The sequence below is a fragment of the Branchiostoma lanceolatum genome, chromosome 11, assembly GCF_035083965.1.
Source record: "Branchiostoma lanceolatum isolate klBraLanc5 chromosome 11, klBraLanc5.hap2, whole genome shotgun sequence".
Lineage (NCBI taxonomy): Eukaryota > Metazoa > Chordata > Leptocardii > Amphioxiformes > Branchiostomatidae > Branchiostoma > Branchiostoma lanceolatum.
The window spans coordinates 6,859,419-6,882,361 of record NC_089732.1 but is presented as its reverse complement, the minus strand read 5'-3'; the positions used below and the strand labels follow the sequence as shown (position 1 = coordinate 6,882,361).

The window sequence follows — 22,943 nt, the reverse complement described above, 5'->3', positions numbered from 1 at the left end:
TACTCTTCTGTCTCCAAATACTTTATTCTACTCAAGATTACACATGCAGATGATGTTCTAGATTGTTACCCCCCTGGAGATTTCATTTAAGCTCATAAAGTCATATTCAAATGTATTTTGTTGAAAATGAGCTTGAATTGTAATTAACACATCACAGAAAAACAAACACACAAGATACTCTTCTGTCTCCAAATACTTTATTGTACTTAAGATTACACATGTTCTGAATTGCTATCCCCCTGGAAATTGTTATTTAAGCACATATTCAAACGTATTGAGCTAACACATTACAGAAAAACAAACATAAGGTACTCTCCTATCTCTAGAGCCTTAATTCTACTAAAGATTACACATGCAAATAATATTCTAAATTGCTATTCCCCATGGAATTACAAAGCTGATAATCAAGTATATCAAGTTAACACATGACGGAAAAGCAAATACAAGGTACTCTTCTATCTCTATATCCTTTATTCTAAGGAAGGTTACAAGAAATTAGCTTGGTAAATTTCTATTCCCTATGAAATTACAAAGCTCATATTCAAATGTAACCAATCACTTGCAGTTACACATTATTACAGTCTACTGCTAAAACAAGAAAGTAATTCTAGGATATATGGTATTTCTAACCAAAAGTTGTTAACTGCAACATACTGAACGTGTAAGTTACTGTTCTATGTGTTACAAACACATGTACATTTGACAAATGATGGTATGACAACTACCTGGTCCCTTGCAGCAGAGTACCAGGAACAGTTTGGAAGCCTCCTGTGTACAGCCCTGAGTAGCAGTACGTGGAAGGTGCAGTGTGCTGTACTCAAGGCAACAGCATGTTACATAGATAGGTGGGTATTGGTTTCACTTCAAGTTTTACACATTGTGCATTAGTAGTACCGGTGCAATGGCCTATTTGGTGGAGTGTTTGCCTTGTACACGGTAGGTCGTGAGTTTGAACCCCGGTCGGGTCATACCAAAGACTTTAAAAATGGAACATACTGTTTCTCTGCTTAGCACTCAACATCTGGGAAAAAGTATGGTAGTTAAACACACACATCACTATCAGCGGACTAGCCCCCTGCTGTAGTGACTTTCACAAATGTGTGTGGCCCAAGGGCTATAGAAATGGAGATGGGCGCCACCCCTATGCGTCTTTTCAGGACGCCCGGGTCACTTTAACTTTAACATTAGTAGTGATACTATGTCAAAATGCCTGTGCAAAAAGATATCAATGTGGGATTCACCTATCCACAATTAAGATAGCACTAGCCTATGTAATTACAAAAGTCTTGGTAACTAAAACTTCAGTAGTTTTGTTTTTCATATTTCATACCAGTTCAAAAATGAAACAAGTAATTGTGGAAATGAACCTGGAAAATATGTCACATTTGTTATCAGTTGTCAATTTTGTCTTGTTTCTATTTCACATTTTGTACTTTGTGAATGGTATTTGTTTTATTCTGTGAATGGGAATTGTATTTTAAAGGAAATAAATCCTACAATTTCCTGTTTGTTGTCCCTAGATTGTGGATGCTACAAGATGACATTACATTAACCAATGAGGACACAACAAGCCTCAGCAAGTTTGTGGGACAACTCATACCCCCTCTGTGCCAATGTCTAGGTAAGAATTATTCTCCTTCACAGCATGCTATTATTACAAAAGTATAACAAAAGCTCTAAAGTATAACATAAATAAGTATCTATGAATGAAATCATGATAATGACAATATTCAATAATCCATCAGTACTAGAGCCTTACTTACTTGAACTGTAATTTGATTGAAATTTAAGATACTATGTTTTGAAACATGTATTTTTGTTTATCATACTGCGTCACGATAACCTTTAGAAGTCTAATCTCCCAGAATACCAGTACAGTTTGCTGCTGTATGACATCTGTAGGGTACTGAAGGTTAATTGCAGTACATACATTGTAGCAATGACAGTATCAGAACTGTCTGTAATTTTTGCATGATTTCATGTACAAGATGTACTAGAAAAATTTACACAGTATATTCGTCTGAATGATAAACATGTATGTTATCCACAGAAAACTCAAAGTACACCACCATCAGATTAGAGGCCAGTAGTGTTGCTTCTAAGCTGCTAAAAACATTGTCTGGTGAGTATGGTACACTTCTGCAGCATTTCCCTTATTCTAATATCCTAGATAAGAGCTTCATAAAAAGTCACTTGATGTTAACGTGTTGAATCAAAGTACCGGTATATACATGTAAGTTTTCTGTAGCAGTAGATAGAAAATTGTCAGGGATTTATCTTGTGCAAACTCATTGTCCCAGAGAATCAATTTGTATCCATATCTATACTAAATTTGAACATTTTAAAACAAACCTGCCAACTTTGCAAATGTAAACTGAATGTATTGCCACCTTGTTCTTATTCAAATATAATCATTGATATTTTTATTTGAAGACTTAGACATATAATTGTATCATCTTGGCATAGGAAGTCAATACACATGTATCTGCAATATGGAACCTATCGGTGACAAATAAAAACTGAGCTTTTATAACTGGTTATTATCTGTGGTTTAATAACTGGTTGTTATCTGTCCCTCCAGGTCCAGACAAGGATTCCATATTGCCTCCTGACTCTCTCAGCAGTCTGCAGAAGTCTGCAGACAAACTGGGGAAGGACTCGGTGCCCGAGCTGCAGGATAGGGCTGCGGAGATCAAGAGACTACTGCAGCCCTCCTCCTGAGCCTTCAGTCTCATTTTAGGACGACATTCGTCTCTTTTATTAGTCTTCTCATTTGTACATTTCTTTATCTCCACGCTCCTCTAGCAGTGCTGAATCCTCCAATACTTCAAATCAGGGGGAAAAGAGCAGGGCTGATGCCAGGAGGGATTGCCGAGTGAGGATTTAACACTGCTGGAGGAGGGTGTTTATTTCTAGCTTGAATATAAGGTGATATTATAACTAGTGTAAGTTAACGTTGGTGTCTTCACAAATATGGTGCGCAGACCCATGATTAAGACCTTGGACTTGGCCTCCCTTGAAATAGGATTGCACCATATGTGCAAAATACTACAAAAGCTTAATCGATTGCAGTTCACCTAAGAGTTTACAAATGTATTACCAGTGACACAGTAGTAGGCATTTTAAGTGCATGTAAAGAGTAAACATTACATGTAGAGTTTAATTAGTAGTTTAAAATATGTGGTGATGACAAGTGCCCTTTCTTTGTTCATCACAAGTTCCAGACTTCTGCTTTTCTCTCTCAATATGAAAAGTCTGTATGTTGGCTATTCAATCAAACAGTGATTCTAAAATGCAGGAAAGGTATTTATGATCTTTTTTCTTATCTGGAAGTCTTATTGTCAATGCAGCAGACTCTTCTTGATAAGCGATATGAATTTGGTCCGTGTAATATTGTATTAAGTTATACCAAATTTCACAGCAGCTGGTTATTTTACTTTCCTTCTTTACTACTAAATTCACACTGACTGTACTAGATCGGTACATTTGCTTTGTGTGAGCAACCAAAAGCAGTTCGAAGACATTTTGTCAAGTGCAATACTGTCTATGCAGGCCAGATAGATGTTCTCTCTATGTATGTTATAATGCTATCATTGCACTGAAGCTATGTTGTACTCCAACTGCCTATAGTCATACATGTTGTGTTATCATTGCTTACATCACACAATGTTACATGTATGCACAAGTATTGGCAAAGAGACAGTTTTAAACTATCACAGTAGTGTGATAGAATTATCCAGTTTATTGGGGAGCTAAGATGGTAAAGACTTTGGTGTAAAATAGACATTTTCACCAAAATTGGGTTTCAAACTATTTTTGAAGATGAGCCCTTCAAACTAGAAGTGAACGTTGTGCATCCCCAAGAGAGGTCCATATTACTTAGTGACAAACGAATATTTCTTATGTTGTCTTCCATTGACAAAGACTAGATAGACCTAACAACAGATACTGTTGTAGAATTCTGACTTGGAGGTGCTACAGTAATACTGAAGAACCTACACCTCTTTACATTTATCAAACAACCAAGATATCCACCAAGAAGACTATAATGGAACGTGAAGTATACTTGCTCCCCTTAGCATTCCTAGAAGTCAGGGTCTCTTTGAATGCTTTGAATTTTGTTGATAAGTGTGGTAGTTTGATTTGAATTCTTCAAACTCGTAGCCCTTCTTAAGAAAAGGGGAAGAAACATGGTGAACGAAGAGTATTTGATTTTGGGTAGATTCTTCTAGATAATTGGCTTTGTGATGTTTTGCCATTGTAGATAGATTTTAAGATGCCTTCTTTACAAGCAAGGCATGCTGTTGTTGCCACAATGGAAGAGAATTGTTAATGAACTTGAGCACGTATGATCCTGTTGTGAAACAGGGCTGAAGATTTTCCTGAGTTGATTGCATGAAGTTTGGCATGTACACTTAGCAACCTGTTAGTAAACTGTCACTGTACTGAGAAGAGATATAGATAACAACTATTGCTGCAACTGTGCACTGAGGACGTATTACCAATAAAGAAATTGAATTTTACAGATCGACCCTTACTACTATTTATGAACATTGAAGATTTGAGTAAGTAGCTAGAGTGTGTAATCTCCAAGCAGATGCAAGGGTACGGCTCACACTTGGTGTTTTAAGTCTGTTTTTGCAATATCGAGTATTGTATTTTAAAGGTTTTTAACTTTCATATAACAATACTAGAAACACTGAAAAAGAGCCAGGCAGTGTATCCTTACATCTACTTGGAGGTTACGTTAAGGGTGTGTACAATTTAGAGTTGTGACTGAGCAAACTCAATTTGCAACCCCCTTTCCTCTGTCCTATTACCCATTTAGTTTTAGCATTACTGTCCAAAGGAAAAGCCACCCAGTCGTTGGGGGAAGATTTCATTGAAAACCTCGGGGACCAGATTTTGTCGCGCATGCTCCCTGATGCTTGAGAGGCGCACCCCCTCCTCAATCAGACTGGTCTGGTTTTCTATTGGGAAAAACCCTCTCGTGTGCATGAGCACCAGGTTCCCATTCCTATCAAACCCCGCAGAACCAGAGGACCCATGGAACATGACCCCTGTATGGTAAGTGGCCCTGTGGATGTCCTCACGTGGGACGTTGGGGTTGCCAAAAAGGACGTGGATTATGTATTTCTCGTCCAACCCAGAGATGGGACAGAAATCAATCTTCTTTCTCCCCCCACCTGGATGGCCCACCACCACTACCATGCCATCCTTCTCTAGATTATCTGAGACAAACTGCCCTAATGGAATGACGTCACTGATGCTGTTGTCACCCTCTTGATGGGCAAGTTCTAGTATAGCATAGTCTAAATCTCTGCCACATGACAGAGGCGGTTTAGGAGCCATATGACACACTACAGGCTGGTGTTCAGACAAAACAAATATGGCACGGTAGTTTCTGTGATCAGCTGACCTTCCATCGGGTTGTTTTGATGCCTCCTTCATCATCTCATAGATGTGGTTGTTGGTGAGGATTTTATTCTTTCCAATTAAAAACCCCGAACCAGAGCCGCCCGGCCATTCTACCTTACAGACTGACCGTTTTCTGTCGTGGATGAGGTCGTCTGCTGCCGAGTCCAGGCTGTAGTTGACTTTGCTGGAGAAGTGCTCGGCTCTGATGAGGGACCGGATACGTGTGATCCTCTCCTGTTCGTCGTCTTCAGAGTTCGGGACGAGGTTGAACTGTGGACCCAGCAGCTGTGTTGCCAGTTGCTGAAGTCGAGTCAGCTCGGAAGGCAGGCGTTCTGAGATTGATCTGTGTGTTTAAGATGTAGTGAACCTCCTTGGTATAACATACATGACATGGGGTTTGGGGTGGAGGATGTGGTTTGCAGGCTGAAGAAATTTGTTATTGTGCTCACTACGTGACAAAACTTGCCCATACTTTTCTTGTATGTATTAGTATGTTTTAGTATGATTATATGCAAATCAGTCAATGTAGGAATATTAGGGCTTGATGAGTACTCATGTCAATGCTGTGCGACCTTATTCTAAGCCAATCGAAAACTTATCCTCCCTTAGGTTTTACACAACTTCCTTACTTTGCAAGAAACTTGTTGGTGCGTACCTCTTATCTTCGGTGATGGGAGGGGATGTGGAGGCTTCGCCACGTGCTGGTCTCGACCGCTTTCTGGGATTTGTAGGATCTGTTGGCGCCATGCTTCCAGCAGGCATGGCAGGGGATGAATGACTTAGCAATGTAATTATTCCTTTGATATCATCACTATGTGTATCTCTATCCAGAATGGTATCGCGATACATCTCTAGCGGAGTCTGTCCCAGTTTACCTTTAGTTTTTGCGGTAATGTCGGCTCCGGCTTTAACTAAAGCTCTCACTATTGCACGATTACCCCACACTGCGGCGGCTAAGTGCAGGTGAGTGTAGCCATCCTTTGCTGCATAGGACAAGTCTGCCCCGGCCTTTACGAGTGCTTTGCATGCTAATACGTTTTTGGAACGAAGAGCATGTGTTAGAAGTGGGCTGCCGTCTTTTAGGATGTCTGGGTCTGCTCCTTCATTTACCAGCAAGCTAGGAATTCTGAAGTCTGCCTCTTTTGATCTTGGTGCACGTAAACGGACGCTTCGCGTGTCCCACTTGTAACAGAGTGCCATTTCAAGAGGACTTCTTTCTTCGTCGTCGTGTCTGTTCGGGTCAGCACCACACGAGAGCAGCACGTTGACTAGTTCCCAATCTGGCTTTACGATCGCCGCAATAAGTGGTGTTGTACGTTCGATTTCGTCTAGACCGTCCGCGGTTTTGAGACGAAAACCGCGGACTGAACAGGTTAAGTTAACATCGGCACCAACAGTGATCAGGTAATCAAAAATCTCCTTCAATTTCTTCCGATTGGAGTGGGCCGATTCCATATATTGACAACATGCATACACAAATACTGTAGCGTGGGTAAAGCAAGCTTCATAGTGGTCGTAAACATGAGGAGCCTCGGGCTCATTGCAGAATTCGAAATAGAGCTCGGTATTTACATTACTCTGATCCAACCCCGATATCTTCTTCAAGGCGCCAATGTCAACCTTATCGATGGCACTCTTCAGGGCATTACAAAGATCCCAGAGATTCATTGGCTTGATCAATGTCCTCGACATGTCAGTTTGTTGCAGTTATTCCAGCTGGCCAGATATCTAATTATAAGTTTGTAAGTAGCCGTTTTTTTAAGGAAGTTGACAATCTACTAACAAGAAGAACCCGGAAGTGAAAGTTTATGAATCATTGCACCTGTCTGTGGCTCCAGCGAATGACCATCGCAAACTCCAGATCTAAGGAGAATCCTTAAGAAGTAGAGATTCGTGCTTTTAACGCCATGCCTTTACCCTATACACTGTGGCTGCAGGTGCCGTGCTTGTAGAAATATAATGTCTTCGGCTTGCTGACTCTGGGGGTTTCCAGCTCTTCAAAAATAGACTCCACGCAGAGGATCATGGGGTTTGGGAACCTTACACCTAGGCTTTGTTCTCACACCTAGGGCTACCATGCAATATGTAACGTTAAGACACACGTACTACACTTAACGGGTACGATATGGCCAAGCACAGGACAGAATGGCAGAACAAATTGTAAATCTATGTGAAATATGACTTCATTTTGTACAATGACTCTTTGTACAATTCACTGGGTAAACATTTCCGTCCGTTTGAGCGTACTGGTTTCGGCCGGTTACTGTGTACAAAGCAAACAAGAGTTCGGAGACATCATATCTCCATGAACTATTCTGATTATGCAAATGCCTTATATATTTACATAATCTATACGAGGTCATTTACACCTTTAACCAACTTACACATGTCGTAATATTGGCAGTCCAATCATTTACCACTGATGGCGAATTATGAATTATGGCGCTTTGCATTAATTATGCAAATTAGGTATTCATTACCATGATTGGTATCTGTCAATGCTCCACCTGCCATCAAATGCATATGTTATATGTATTGGAGTCCTAGATGAATTATGCAGCTTTTGTATTAATTATACAAATTAGGTATCAATTAGCATAATTAGTATCTGTTACTGTTCCACCTGCCATAGAATGCATATGTTACATGTATTGGAATCCTATAATGTAAATCAGTGCAAATATAGATTTTCCTCATTGATTATGCAAATTAAGTCCCAATTTGCATAATTGCACTTCATTATGTACATCTCTGTCTAAGCTACCCGCATACTAAATATCATGGAAATCCTTTCTTCAGTTATTCTCCTTGGAAAAAAAATTGAGAAAAAGGGCCCTGCAGTTCCAGAGCAAGCTGGAGCCCAAACCTACACCACTTTTTCCTTCCATCACAAGCTATCTGACACCATAATATCAAGACCACAGCACGTCCAGGTCAAAAGATAGAAAAAAACAGAAGTCCTGCTGCAGTACCAAGGTCACATACCAGGGGCCCAAAATCAACCTTGACCTTCTTCTTGCCAACACCTATCCACATTTCTGCATACTGGAGAGTTTCCAATTTCGAGCATGAATACACTTGCCACCTATAAGTTACTATTATGTTCTATAGAATTCATTGTTAATTAGCCCGCGCCGACGACACTTGATAGATAGGTAGTCCAAGCAGAATGTTCCCCGGAGCTCCTGCTAGCGTGAATAACTGCTATTGTTACTTTCTGCATTTTTGTGTCGACTATGAGCAGTTTTAAACGGTTAACGGCGGCGGCGGTTAACGGCGGCGGTTTGAAACAGGAAATTGTTTTCACATATACACATATGTACATAGATGTAGCGAAGAGGAACAACGGGAGCAACGCAGCTTTTTGCGGGAGAGAATAGGATTACAAAAGGAAAGTGACAGACAGGATTGTGGGGATTAGGTTGGGGCGTTTTTGTGACCATGACCTTCTGCGCGAGCTTTGTGACAAACAAACCGCGCGAAAGGTTTATCTGGTTACCGCTTTTGTTGTAGTTTGTTTGATAGGTTTACAGCCGAGGCAAAGAGGAACAGTGGGAGCAAATGATCAACTGAGCAGATTTTCTTTGGCTTTGCGGGGGAGAAGATCATTACAAAAGCAAGCAGTTTGCGTGGGCGTTAGTTCGTGATCATAAACATCAAGTGAGACGCCTGATAGCCAACCAATACAATGGCCTGTTCACGTGTACGTGGTTTACTGTTTCTGTTTCCGTTTATGTTAGGCACATTTCTTTCTACCATTGGGAAGGAAATGCACTGTATGTTTACGACGCTTGGCAAGCCGGGCAAGACGACGATTACAAGGCCGCATATGTTCGTACCGGCACTAGTACTGCTAGTGTCGCGAAAAAGGTTCATTCGTCCTCAGTTTGAGGTCGGCCGCTTTACCTTTCAATATTAAAAGAAGATTTAAACATCAAACCACCAATTAATTCTACGAATGAAGTAACTTTTAGCTGACAGGTGTTTCGTGTTTGAAACAGGAAATTGTTTTCACATATACAAATATACATAGATGTAGCGAAGAGGAAGAACGGTAGCCTCTACCAGGCTCTGTCCTATCGTTGGGAAAATAGTAGAAATCAGCCGAGGTACTCCGCTATACAGGGTAGGTCCGCTATACAGTAAAGTTCCATTTCGATGGACGTCCATCGAAATGGAACTTTACGAACCTACCCTGTATAGCGGAGTACCTCGGCTGATTTCTGCTATTTTCCCAACGATAGGACGGAGCCTGGTAGAGGGTAGAACAACGAGAGCAACGCAGCTTTTTGCGGGAGAGAATAGGATTACAAAAGGAAAGTGACAGACAGGATTGTGGGGATTAGGTTGGGGCGTTTTTGTGACCATGACCTTCTGGGTAAGCTTTGTGACAAACAAACCGCGCGAAAGGTTTATCTGGTTACCGCTTTTGTTGTAGTTTGTTTGATAGGTTTACAGCCGAGGCAAAGAAGAACAGTGGGAGCAAATCAACTGAGCAGATTTTCTTTGGCTTTGCGGGGGAGAAGATCATTACAAAAGCAAGCAGTTTGCGTGGGCGTTAGTTCGTGATCATAACCATCAAGTGAGACGCCTGATAGCCATCCAATACAATGGCCTGTTCACGTGTACGAGGTTACTGTTTCTGTTGCCGTTTATGTTAGGCACCTTTCTTTCTACCATTTGCAAGGGAATGCACTGTATGTTTACGACGCTTGGCAAGCCGGGCAAGACGATGATTACAAGGCCGCATATGTTCGTACCGGTACTCGTACTGCTAGTGTCGCGAAAAAGGTTCCTTAGTCCTCTTAACCGCTTTACCTTTCAATAAAGAAGATTTAAACATCAAACCACCAATTAATTCTACGAATGAAGTAACTTTTAGCTGACAGGTGTTTCGTGTTTGAAACAGGAAATTGTTTTCACATCATGATACATATGTACATAGATGTAGCGAAGAGGAACAACGAGAGCAACGCAGCTTTTTGCGGGAGAGAATAGGATTACAAAAGGAAAGTGACAGACAGGTTTGTGGGGATTAGGTTGGGGCGTTTTTGTGACCATGACCTTCTGGGTGAGCTTTGTGACAAACAAACCGCGCGAAAGGTTTATCTGGTTACCGCTTTTGTTGTACTTTGTTTGATAGACGCCTTTCTTTCCCTCGTTGGCAAGGCATGCGCAATGCATATGTTTATGACATTTGGTCATCGCTGGCATGGAGATGATTACAATGCTTTATGTGTTGTCGCGACGCTCTTTCACAGCTCCTCAATATATATTGTACCGGTACAGGTGTCGGAAGAGTGGCTGGCAGAGTCGACGTACGCAATATATCTTTCATTGTAGTTTTCCTACAATTAGAAAATACCAAATTTACATTTTCAAAGCCAAAATGCCGCAAAAGGCAAACCCGGACCATTACACCACATGGAAGACCAGCGCCGAGGCTCTGATTGACGTCAGCCTGTTTGCCAGTAACGTCGCCCTGATATTGACGATCACAAGATCACCGAACGGTTCGAACACAGGCGAGGAGATTGCGAAGTAAGAAATGTACTAGGACATAAAACGTTTGAAGTTCAAAGGTTTTGGGTCCTCCGTTCATATTTACGGAATTTCAAAACCATAACTTAGATATGATTATGTTTGATGAAAGAAGCAGCGTATGTCCGTTTCCTTATTTTAGCAATCGGCTTGCAAAGATGTGTCAACTTAAGTGCTTTGGTTGTAGAGTCGTTGTTTGGCATATATACCCTAGTGTTAAACATAGTTCTTTTACATAGATGTGTTTTTATATAAACAGGTGATTCTCGTAATCAGACTACATGTATTTCCTTCTCTTCTGTAGGATGGTGTTGGTTTGCATCTGCATGGCGCTCCAAGTGGGTCTGATGGTTTTGTTCGTCTACCAGAGTTCCCGAAACATCGAAGAACTCGGAAAAGGTGCTGACAACGAAGGAGAGGAGGGGAAGAAAGAAGACCGTAATCTGGACAGGACGAATGTAGCTGCCAACATCATGGCCGCTTTTATTATGTTATTTGAAATCGTGATCCTTGCATTTGTGTCGGAAAACCAAAATGTGTCCGACGACGATCCGACGATCTCTCCCTTTACACCTACGACATTTTAGAGTCGTGCGATCATCGTCGTGGGCGACGTCGCCGGCGACGGTATTTTTTGGCCGTCTATAGACGATCAAAACAATCGTACGACGGCAATAAACGGGAAATCCTCGAAATGTCGTGCGACCACCTCGGACCCAGTCGCACGACGTTCAGCGGGGGGGCCTGTGGCTGTGTTTTTCTCGTCTTAGATAAAAGAAGAATCGTCGCCGGCGACGGAAGTGGGTGATATGCTAATAAGCCTACAGCGTGCTGTTTCCTGTCCGGGAAGGAAAGTTTCTATCGTTTTCTTTGTAAATATGCATGCAGTTAGCAATGGAAACATATTTTTCTCATCCGAAACCGGTTATTCCGGCGCGACGAGCTGCTACCAGTGGCTAATTCTCTAGTATGCCCCTATTCCTCGATCCTCGGGACATCCCCGGCGGCGGCCACGAACTCGGGTTAAATCCCGTCCGTCTCTGTACCAGCCTCAATCTCTTTCTTTGTTGAGCACCGTTCTCAACGTCTCATCCGCAGGGCAACAGTTGTTGCAAAGTCAGTAAAAGCTTCATCTTTTGACGAAAACAAGCGGTTCCCCCGCCATTTTGAATTTGAGCGCAAGAGTTCACTTTGAGTCACACGCGCACACCAATGGAATTCTGCGCCGCGGGGGTCCCATGATATTTCCTGACCGTGTGTCTAAAGAAAACCGTCGCCTCTCCACTGCTGGCGGTCTTCTGCCAGTCTGGTCATTTGGTTGACTGAGTGACCGCTCCACTCCTTGAGATCTGAGATCCACGACCGACGGGGACGTCCCCGCGGCCGCGCACCCTCCGCTTTTGTGTGAAAGTTTTTTTTCTTTTTAACTAAGGACAGGAAACTGTCAAGTGGGCCTTGTAGAGTGTGGATACGATCCTTGACTTCTCTGTTTGTGGTGTGTGATGTCCAGTGCACTCGTAGCAGTCTGCGGTAACAGTTCATTTCAAACGCGTTGATTCTCTTCACTATTTCTGCATTTAGTGTCCACGACTCAGCGCCATACAGGAATATTGATAACACAAGGCAACGTAGTAGACGGATCTTGGTTGACATGGAGATATTATGACTGGACCAAATGTGTTTGAGCTTTGACAGTGCAAGGGTTGACTTAGCAATCCTGACTTTCACCTCCTTGGCTGAACCACAGTCTTCACAAAATGTGTAGGAAAACCAAAAACCGGGCTTGACTGCACAGACAAAAGCTGATCAGTAGCTTTAGCGCTTGAGTACCCGAGGACTTGGCGCTTTTGTTGAAATGTAAGCGGCACAGGGTTGTACACAGTTTCCATTTTTGGTGTGTGTTGATGTTTGGAATTGATTATCTACGTGTACCAACAAGATGAAAATATATATTGCGAGTTTTTTTATTGCATTGCTCCAGTGTAAAATATATCGTTATTTGCAGTTATACTTGAGTTACCTGTGTGCAAGACCTGCTCTTTTATGATGTGTGTGAAAGCTTCAACATCTAGATAAGTTTTTAGTTGTTGATCAGTTTGGGAACAGTAAAAAGGATGTACATTGTATCTTCTGGACAGGTCTTATCCTACTTAACGTGTGATTGAATGTTGGGAAATTAAAGTTGTGAAGCAATGAATATCTATATATTTCTTCAGTGGTGAAAGATTGATTAATCCATCTAACGCCTTTCTTTTTATAATTGCATATTGTGATCATGTAATTTTACAGCAAAAATAACAAGAGGACATAGAGAAATTGACACTACATATAGAGAGAGATTTGGTGGAGCGCCCGTTCTGCTGATAGATTCAATTACATACTAGTAGGTGATCATCCTTACTGTGTACAGATAGGTATATGCATAAAAATATTTGGACTTTAGAACAAGCATTGTATAAGTATACGACACATGAAATTACGACATGTTGCTCTATCCCATATGATTGTGTGTAATCAAACTCATTGGTATGCACCTATTCGTTTGTATGTATGTATAGATGCAGTAGACCATATAAAAGTCGCTGTGCTTTTGTTGTGCTGTGTCAATAAAGATCTCTCGTGTTGTAAGCTATTGCATTCGTCATTTCGGATGGTGACGTAAAACCGGTGGCCCCCTATAGGAGGGAGCTTCAAGCGCAATCCCAAAACCTTTTGCACGTAAAAGAACCCAACACATTTATCGAGAAGGGTTTAGCACCCGATGTGCTTGGCTAAATATGCTATCCGTGGTCCTTAGCCTGAGGTCGGCCGCTTTACCATTATGTATCCCTTACAACCAAGGAGTTTTAAACATTAGAACAACAATCGATTTTATAGAGTAGAATATGATAGCTTATAGCTGTCAAGTGTGCGCGTGTTTGAAATATGAAGTTGTGTTCACATACATGAATATAGTATGTTACCATAAACCATTGTACATGTCTTCACTGAAGTCAACAGTGGTATCGAAATTAAAGGCCTTTAAATGCACTCATATCTTACATTTGCTGTGTTTTTACAACTCTTAGCTTTAGAAATGTATAACGTTACTGTTATTGATTAACATTTGCGGTTGCGAACGGGGTTACAAAAGCGGGGTGTAAGATACCTGATGGCCAATGGCCCGTTCAAGGATCATGTGGTTTCTATTCTTGTAGATGTTTATGTTAGGCTCCTTTCTTTGTACCGTTGGCAAGTAATACACTTGTTTACGGCGCTTGGTCAGCGCTGGCAAGGCAATGATTACAATACGAATATTTGTTGTACCCACCCAGACTTCTCCCGCCGACCGACACTTGTACCGCGAGGGTGGCTGACAGAGTCGACGCGCGTTCTACCGACTTGAAACCATATATCCGTACATCCGAAACTACCAAATTTCATTCCAAAACAGGATGGCAGTGAAGAAAACACACCTGGATCGTTACGCTACCATGAAGACCACCGTTGAGGGCCTGATGGACATCAGTCTGTTGACCAGTAACGTCTCCTTGATATTGGCGATCACAAGGTCACCGAACGGTGTGGACACAGGCGATGAGTGGGCAAAGTAAGAAATGTGGTAGGACATACAAAGTTCAAAGCCGTTGGGTCTTCCGTTCATATTTACGGAATTTCAAAACCATAACTTAGATATGATTATGTTTGATGGAAGAAGTAGCGAATGTCCCTTTCCTTATTCTAGCAAGAGGCTTGCAAAAATGTGTCAACGTATGCTGCTTTTTAGATGTGGGCCTGGGTCTATACAATATATGTCTTGCTACGTGTGGGTCACGACACCCATGATAACTGCCTGTGTCCCACCAAATCAAATCAAATCAAAACAAGTCAACGTATGTGCTTGGTTTTAACGGTTTTATCTTATTGTAAAATCTTACCTTAAAACCGTGAGACAGATGTCATGATGTGTTTTATGTAAACAGGTGATTCTCGTCATCAGACTACATGTATGTTCTTCTCTTCTGTAGGATAGGGTTGGTTGGTTTCAGCATGCTGTTCCAAGTGCTTCTGATGGGTATATTCAGCTTTCAAGGTTCCCAAAACATCGAAAATCTCAATGGACCAACTGCTGTGGCACCAGCGCCTGGGGTACCAGCGCCTGCGGCACAAGCAGTAGGGTGGACGAAACAGAGCGATTATCTCGATGATCTGAATAGTATTGCCAACATCCTGACACTTAAGATCGTGGTACTTGAAATCGGCCTGATTGGTTTGCAATCGTATGGCCAGGCTTGAATCTGCGCGGCTGCCGTTTTAAGTGGTGCCGTTATAGTGACTGGACTAAAGCACTAGCTTTAGTCCTTGCGTACCGAATGTACCCCGACGATTTTATTGAAATGTACGCATACAGTTCACGGATGTCCTTTTTTGTGTGTCGTTGTTTGAAATTGAAGCTGTCCGCGTGTCCCTACAAACTGAAAATATGTACTTTTTGTCCTATTGTGTTGGTCCAGTGTAAAATGCCGTTATTTGCAGTTTTACTCGTGTTACCTGTGTGCAAGATGTCATATGTCAAGTGTGTGAGAATCTTAACAAAAAAGCTATCAAAATCTTAACATTTGGAGTATACGTGTTAATGTAGTTGTTAGTCGGTTTGTGAACAGTAGAAAGGGTGATCATATTTTTGGACAGGCCCTACGACATTTGGGAAATACTTACCTTGCAATCAAGGAGTTTTAAACATGAAACCACCAATCAATGGAATATAATAGCCCATAGCTGGTAATTGTGTGTATTCTTGTTTGAAATAGGAAACTTTGTATATTCACATACGTAAATGTAGTATGACATGAATGTTACAATAAACCCGTCTTTACTGAAGTCAACAGTTGTATCACAATGTCCAATACAACAGATATCTGACTACCAACTTTCAGTATTGCAGTGTTTTCACAATCTTTAGAAATGTATACTGTTACTTTTTCACAATCATGTAAGCAACATCTGATACTCAACCAGTAGAATGGCCTGTTCAAGGTTCATTTGGTATTGATATCGCGAGGGTAGCTGGCAGAGTCGACGTGTTGAAAGGGGTGTGGTCAGAGCTGGACTTCACGAACCTAATATTTAAGCATACCTTAAAGCATACGTAAAGGGACGTTCCTTCATACTTTTACGAAGAAACCCAACGTATCCTCTCAGGTTTGCTTAAATATTGGATTTCAAGCAGATCACTTCCATGTTGTCCCTTAAAGCCCCCTCTCACTGGACCCACGTGCGGCACGCTGGCGGTGTGGTGTCGCTGCGTCCTAAACTAGATTTGGGTTACCCTTGAATTTATAATGGGAATATCATGCAAAAGGTCAAAGTATGACTAAAAAGACAACAAAACATACAAAGCGTAAAAATATTACTTTTTTATCGATGGAAATCGTTTTAGTGCTCTGTCAAATCGCTCGGTTGCAGTGGGTCCAGTGAGATATGAGTTCGTTAGCATGTTCTCTTAATCTGATTTACTTTGTGTTCTGTACGAACTGGTTTGTACATGTAGCCCTAGGGCACATCAAAAATCGCCAAGATGGCGACATGTTCTCCCTGGCTGAATTAAAATAATGAAATCTGCTGGTCTTATGGTCGTACACTCAAATCCAAAGGACAGGAGCCTTGCTACGTTGAAAACGTCTGTGCTCTTTCCCTTTCTCCTGAAGGCTCTCTCTCACCATGAGCGGTAGGCCATCGAGTTTTTTGTTGAAATCTTTATTACTTTGCCGTAATTTCTCTATGAACTCGGTCCGCTAAGTAACACACACACACGGAAAGATTTCGGAGTGTACTCGGTCCACTGAAAGATTCCCGAGAACTTACATTTATGTGTATGCGTTAGGAACAAGAAATTGAAGAATAGCTAGGTAGGAAATGCCGTTTCAAAAACCTTTATTTTCGGCGAAATGCCGACATAAAATCAAACACGTTGATACTATTTATCATCCAGTGGTTACTTACTAGCCATGTAGAATTCCTTAGGATACAATTCCTCGTTTTAAAGAAGATATCCGGCATTTTTAAAAGTCAAGTTTCCAGGGAACAGCGTTACCAGCAGTACTATTACTGGCCGCTAATGTCGCTGCTGCACAAGGCAATGACATCAAAACACAGAACGTGTCGCTCAAAATAAACCTTCAACTTGAATAGTATCACATTACTCATTATGTTCCATTGATCTGGCAGTATTATTCATACATATTGATTTTAACTTAGGCCACGTTCAAGTTGATTTGATTATATGGATGACATTCTCTTTGGACCCAAAAACCGTTGTGAGCTTGCGAATGAAAAAAAGTTTGAAAAAAAAAGTTGTCTTCATTATGAAATCTGCGTGGTCAGGAAGGTTGAACAAATGACTAAACACACAGAGTATGGTATACTGAAATATAGGTTCAATTTTTTGTCCTTTTAAAACTTCTTCTTTGATTTTGGAATTGACTTTGGCATTCAAGAACATTAGCATCAGTTTTCCGAAACGGACTTTAAGTACATGCCTTCCCAACAAAGTGTTAGATAACATGTGCCTAGCACATTGTTGTCGTCGGGAATCCTCCTTCAGTGGACCAAGTACAGTTTGTTTTGTATTCAAACAAAGCACCAGCCTATCACCCATAATCTCACTACAACATTTTAGGGGGGCAGTGTTAAAAAGCAACAGAATGTAAAACCATCTCAGATTGAAAACAGCAAGGTTTTGTAATACATGTGATAACAAAGGGTGTGAACTAGGGGTGGGTACCGGTACAAACAATTCAGGTCCGGTCCAGGTCCAGGTCCAGAGGGTCAGGTCCAGGTCCGGACCTGTACCTGTACCTGTACCTGATTATAGTAGTGTCGCAGTACATCATATTTTGGAGAGCGAGACACACGCAAAAGTCTCCAAACGTCATGTCTGGAACGATATAATTTCTTAGGTTTGCACTTTGTCTCAAAATTATAACTATACTCTTCTCGCCGTCTGTTTACTAATCCTTTAAGTGTTTCTAGGTATGATTCACAGCTAACGTCTTCGAAAATGAAGTTAAATCTGCTGTTTTGTATTTTCTTAGACCAGTTATGTGGCCGCCTGGTATGAATTTTCTAATCGGTCCATAGGCCGGTCCACTGATTTTTTACGGACCGTTTTTTTTTGACCGGTCCATTAAGAAATACCGGTTTTGTACCGGTACACGGTACCGGTACCCACCCCTAGTGTGAACATGTTCTCTTTGAGTTTGATTTGTTCTTGCTTAGACTTGACTATAACAGAGTCTCTATCTTGTGAATCAACTTTGAAGTTGTCTTTGATATTGCATTGACCGGACGTGACAAAATGTGTTACACATGTATTTACCTATTGAATGAGTTTATCTTTCGTGTGAGGAAGTCATTTATTGCTATATCCTCTGATGACATAAATGGCTAAAGTATCAGTTGTGAAACCAAGTACATATGTATCCACTTATTACTTCTGCTGAGTTTCACTAATAAAACTAAGGATGAATTTTTACATTCAGTGTGTGCTGTAGCGGCCTTTGCAAAAGAAACAACTGTAAGATTTCAGTAAATCATCAGTGACAACCATTAGTGGTAACATTTGTTTTAAATCTGACAATCAAAACAACAAAGTTTCCAGTCTCCTCCACTATTCTTTTATTGAGTTCATTCTCCTTTTGATTTCTCTCCCAAATGGTACATTGATTTGAAAAAAACACACACATCTATAACAGCAACGTCACTTCTCTCAAAGCCTTCACTACCACTTGCAGGCTTTTTTTGACTTCCCATCTTGATGTAGTCTTGATATAAATCCTCAAATTGCCTTGACAGAATGTGTCATCTGTCTGTGCTGTTCTGTATCTGTTGTAGAGCCTCCTCCGTGGTAAGAACTGGACGGCGATGCTCCTGGATAAACTGGGAGGAAACAATCATACAATGGTGTAACATCATACTAGTACTTTAAAAAACCTGGAAAATAACACACCAAAGGCTAGCAGGTCTAAGGTAACAACAATCACATCTCAGAAACTTCACAATGCTTTTGTTTTAGTTTCAAGGAGACAGATCAAAATGGTACAAAATGTTATGGGGCACAAATTGTTTGTGTTTCTAAAACACTAAGAACAATATACTACAATGTGAATATTGTAAACTTTCAGACAAAGGGACTGTCATTCTATTTTTCTCTTTAGAAGCTGACTGACAGTGTCAATGCCTTTGCTCAAACAATGGAACAGATAACATAGGGAGGATACCACTCCAGAACAGGGGTGTTTGAGTTGAGTACCTGTAGTGTGTCCTGTAGAGTGGTGTAGCTACCCTACCTGTACTAGTAGTGTGTCCTGTAGAGTGGTGAAGCTACCCTACCTGTACTAGTAGTGTGTCCTGTAGAGTGGTGTAGCTACCCTACCTGTAGTGTGTCCTGTAGAGTGGTGAAGCTACCCTACCTGTAGTGTGTCCTGTAGAGTGGTGAAGCTACCCTACCTGTAGTGTGTCCTGTAGAGTGGTGTAGCTACCCTACCTGTAGTGTGTCCTGTAGAGTGGTGAAGCTACCCTACCTGTAGTGTGTCCTGTAGAGTGGTGTAGCTACCCTACCTGTAGTGTGTCCTGTAGAGTGGTGTAGCTACCCTACCTGTAGTGTGTCCTGTGGAGTGGTGTAGCTACCCTACCTGTAGTGTGTCCTGTAGAGTGGTGTAGCTGTGGTCGGCCTGCAGGGAGTTGATGTAGAACTGGTGCAGTCTGCGGGTGTTGGTTACAAACTGCTGCGTGAGCTGCAACTGCTGCCGCAGCAAGTCGTTCAGCGCCAGCACACTGGGACTGTAGCTGGTCATGGCTGGGACAGGGGACACAGTACACAGTCAGGATGTTCTTAGTGTTTTGCAGGTATGGAAACACTTTTGCTTTTAACATTGACATGGTTTTCTAAAACTAGTAAAAGGAATAGAATATATCATCTTGCCCATTGCATGGCAAATTTTCCTTTCTGAAACAAGTTATATGACAAAAACTGGTGTTCTACAGTCAAAAATTTGGGTAAGTCCAATTTTTGTGTTGGAAAGTTATAACTTCAGAATGATTTCTACCAACACAGATGAACTTTCAAGCTAATTCTCCTTTCTAATTCTATTGTGACAGAACAACAACTGTTTAATCTACATAGACACCAGCTGATAGACAGCACATACAGTACACAGTCAGGGTCTTCTAGTGTGTTCTAGTGTTTTGTGAAGACTGATTTGTTTTACTTCTCTGCAGTGGTTAACAGTTTTCTAATCCACATGAGCAAGAAAATAACGCTTTTGACTCCTCCTGTCCTGAAAAATTTATTCCACCAAAGAAAAACTTGCTGACCAAAAGATTTGATGTACAGTGTTTCAAAAATATAGATTAGCAGCAAAAGAAAACCATGTTCTTACCTTCTAGTGCATCAGGGTTGACAACATGTGTGGCTACTGGTGTGGGGTCAGTGTACCCAGCACCATACTGAGGGCCCAAGGCTGCATACCCAGACTCTAGATAGATGGTCAGTATTACATGAATATGTAAAGCTACAAACAGAATTGGACACATGCAATGTTTTGGCTTGTGAAACACCATCTGAACTGCAATTACTTCATGAATCTATCCACTAAAGTTTCAGAAATAAGGAACTGTTTAGGAAAGTTCAAAGATTACTCACATACAGATTAGCTACAGTGTCTTTCTCTGTTATATCTTGAATAAACAGTTCAATATGCTTGATGAGTACAGAGAGATGTAGAATTATGATTGCATGCATGGTGTAAGAAGTATATGGGGAAGCCTGATTGAATTAATCAATTGTTAAGTCTCAATAGGTGACAATTAACCGTGACATCAGGTTCAGACATTTCCCGACCAGAATGAAACAGGCTTTTTGATCTGGCTTTCCTGAGGATGGATTTCGAGGAATTTCTGAATTCAAAGCTCACTATCTTGTTGATTCCCTCAAAATTTATTGGAAAACTCCTCGAAACCCATTCTGAGGAAATCCAGATTTGAAAGCCTTTCATTCTGGTTGGGAAATGTCGGAACTGGACGTCAACCATTCAGACCTAACAATTGATTAATTCAATCAACAGGTGAGTAGCCATCAGTACCACTTATGTAAAACAAGTGAGAACTTGACTTTGGGGTATTTATAGCAAAGTATAGTAGGCTTTTCAATTTCAAGTTTAGCCTTCCTTTAACAACCCCAGCCTCCCTACCTGCTGTCCACTGGTGCATCAGTCCTTCTACTGATGTTTGTACCCCCACGTCTGAAGCCTTGACAGCCTTTCTTGTAGGAGTCCGACTTCTAGTACGGCTTGTCCGACTGTCAGACACAGAGCTATCTGTTAGTGTTCTACTTCTGGTGGACTCACTGTAGGACTCTTCGCTGTCTGTCTTTCTGGAACCCTTGCTTCTTTTACTTCTTGAAACATCTGTGTAAGACTTGCTTGGTGTTTCTGTGACTGTCTGTTCAGAGAAAGTCTTTGATGATTCAGTCCCGCTGCCTTCTTCAAAGGTTTCTGAATACGTGTCATCTGCCAAAACCTCATGTTTGCTCCCCATTCTTTCTGAGATAGATTCCGTCGGCACCTCAGTGTCAAAGTCATCCTCATAGCTGTGTGTGTCTTCCTTTTGTTCTCGCTTTTCTGAAGTCGACATAAGCAGCTCGTCAACAGTGTGCAGACCTTGAAGTTTGGGACGACTTTGCGTGCTCTCCGATTTGTCACTTTTGTCTGATACGCTGTGTCCAAGTAGTTCGTCTACGGTGTGAAGATTCAGGTGTGCACCTATGTTCTCTGAGATTGACTCTGTGACTGTCTCGTCAGAAAAGCTCTTCTTGCTTGCTGCTGACTTCACTGAGTCGTCATCTTCTAATAGTTCATCAACGGTGTGTAATGTTTGTTCTTTAAGTCTTGTGTTGGATTCAGCTCTTTTGTCTTCCGACGGTTTTGTTTTGGCAGTTCGTGGCTTTGGTTTTGGTGTGATGTCCACAGCTGGAGCTAAGTCGTCAAGACTCATGATGTGTACTGTTGGACCTAATAGATTTAGAATGACAAAACAGAAACAAATTATAAGTATGACCCTCTGAAAACAAATCACTGTACCAATAGTTAAAACACATGAGTGTGTCAAACTTTGATACACTATTTACACAGTGGCAATGGCAATGTACAGTAAAATCTGTATTAGCAGTCACCTTTGCATAGCGGCCAGTTTTGTGACCGCTATAGACAGGTTTGACTGTACACATCATCATTTACCTTGGAGCATTGACCTTAGTGAAACCATAAAATCTATTAGACAATTCAACAGAATTATTCCAAGGGACTTGAATATCAAATTTTAAAACCGAGGGTGATTGAAATTTTGTTTTTGCTTCTCACAACAGTGTATGGTCATCTATCTAAATTGTCTGTTTTTCAGCATACAGTCCCATTTTATATCTAGGTGGAAAATGTATACAAAGCTTATGATGAGTATATTTCCTACCAGCAGCTGACAGACTGTCCTCTGCTATACTCTCTGCCAGGCTGGCCTCATCTGGGACATCGCTGGGGAGGAAATCATCCAGGGACTTTGCCTCTGAGACCTGCAGGAGCAAGACATCATGAATGTCAATGTTGGAGCATTAAATATAGTCACTGCAATGTATGACACACTTACTCACTCACTCACTCACTCACTCACTCACTTACTCACTTTCTTACTTTGTCACTCACTCACTCACTCACCCACGATGACAGGATAATCTAGGCAATGGCCTATTAACAACCACTGCCCCCTTATCACATTTCCTGTTAATTTTATGAATTGACGTAGGACTAAATTTTGAATAATGGCACTCTCAATTTGTTTCTATTTGGTCAACATTACCCTTTTAACTCTTTCTCTCAACTTCTGGCAAAACAAAACTTATTCAACTGAATGTTGGAATACAGTCACCAAACGTTGAAAATTAACGCTAATTACTA

At 41.3% G+C, this 22,943-nt stretch overlaps 3 protein-coding genes across 3 annotated transcripts in view; 1 reads left to right on the top strand and 2 right to left on the bottom strand.

Annotated features, from left to right (window-relative positions):
* Positions 1-4,523, top strand: part of LOC136445278 (proteasome adapter and scaffold protein ECM29-like) — a 40,948-nt gene extending 36,425 nt beyond the window's left edge. Inside the window, exons 48-51 of the mRNA XM_066443194.1 lie at positions 740-845; positions 1,521-1,621; positions 2,051-2,122; positions 2,582-4,523. Of these exons, the coding sequence (XP_066299291.1) occupies positions 740-845; positions 1,521-1,621; positions 2,051-2,122; positions 2,582-2,721 (419 nt within the window). The 3' untranslated portion in view covers positions 2,722-4,523. The remainder of the gene's footprint in view (positions 1-739; positions 846-1,520; positions 1,622-2,050; positions 2,123-2,581) is intronic.
* Positions 6-7,475, bottom strand: LOC136445279 (uncharacterized). The gene is made up of 2 exons (XM_066443195.1): positions 6,074-7,475; positions 6-5,761 (listed from the first exon to the last, which is right to left on the bottom strand). Exons 1-2 carry the CDS (start codon positions 7,108-7,110, stop codon positions 4,837-4,839), a joined length of 1,962 nt encoding a protein of 653 aa, XP_066299292.1. The 5' UTR covers positions 7,111-7,475; the 3' UTR covers positions 6-4,836.
* Positions 7,476-18,591: 11,116 nt separating this feature from the next.
* On the bottom strand, positions 18,592-22,592 carry LOC136445355 (uncharacterized protein C19orf44-like). Its single transcript, XM_066443320.1, has 5 exons — positions 22,462-22,592; positions 21,189-22,007; positions 20,379-20,474; positions 19,632-19,795; positions 18,592-18,876 (listed from the first exon to the last, which is right to left on the bottom strand). The coding sequence occupies exons 2-5, from the start codon at positions 21,988-21,990 to the stop codon at positions 18,799-18,801; spliced, it is 1,140 nt and encodes a 379-aa protein (XP_066299417.1). The 5' UTR covers positions 21,991-22,007; positions 22,462-22,592; the 3' UTR covers positions 18,592-18,798.
* Positions 22,593-22,943: the final 351 nt, after the last annotated feature.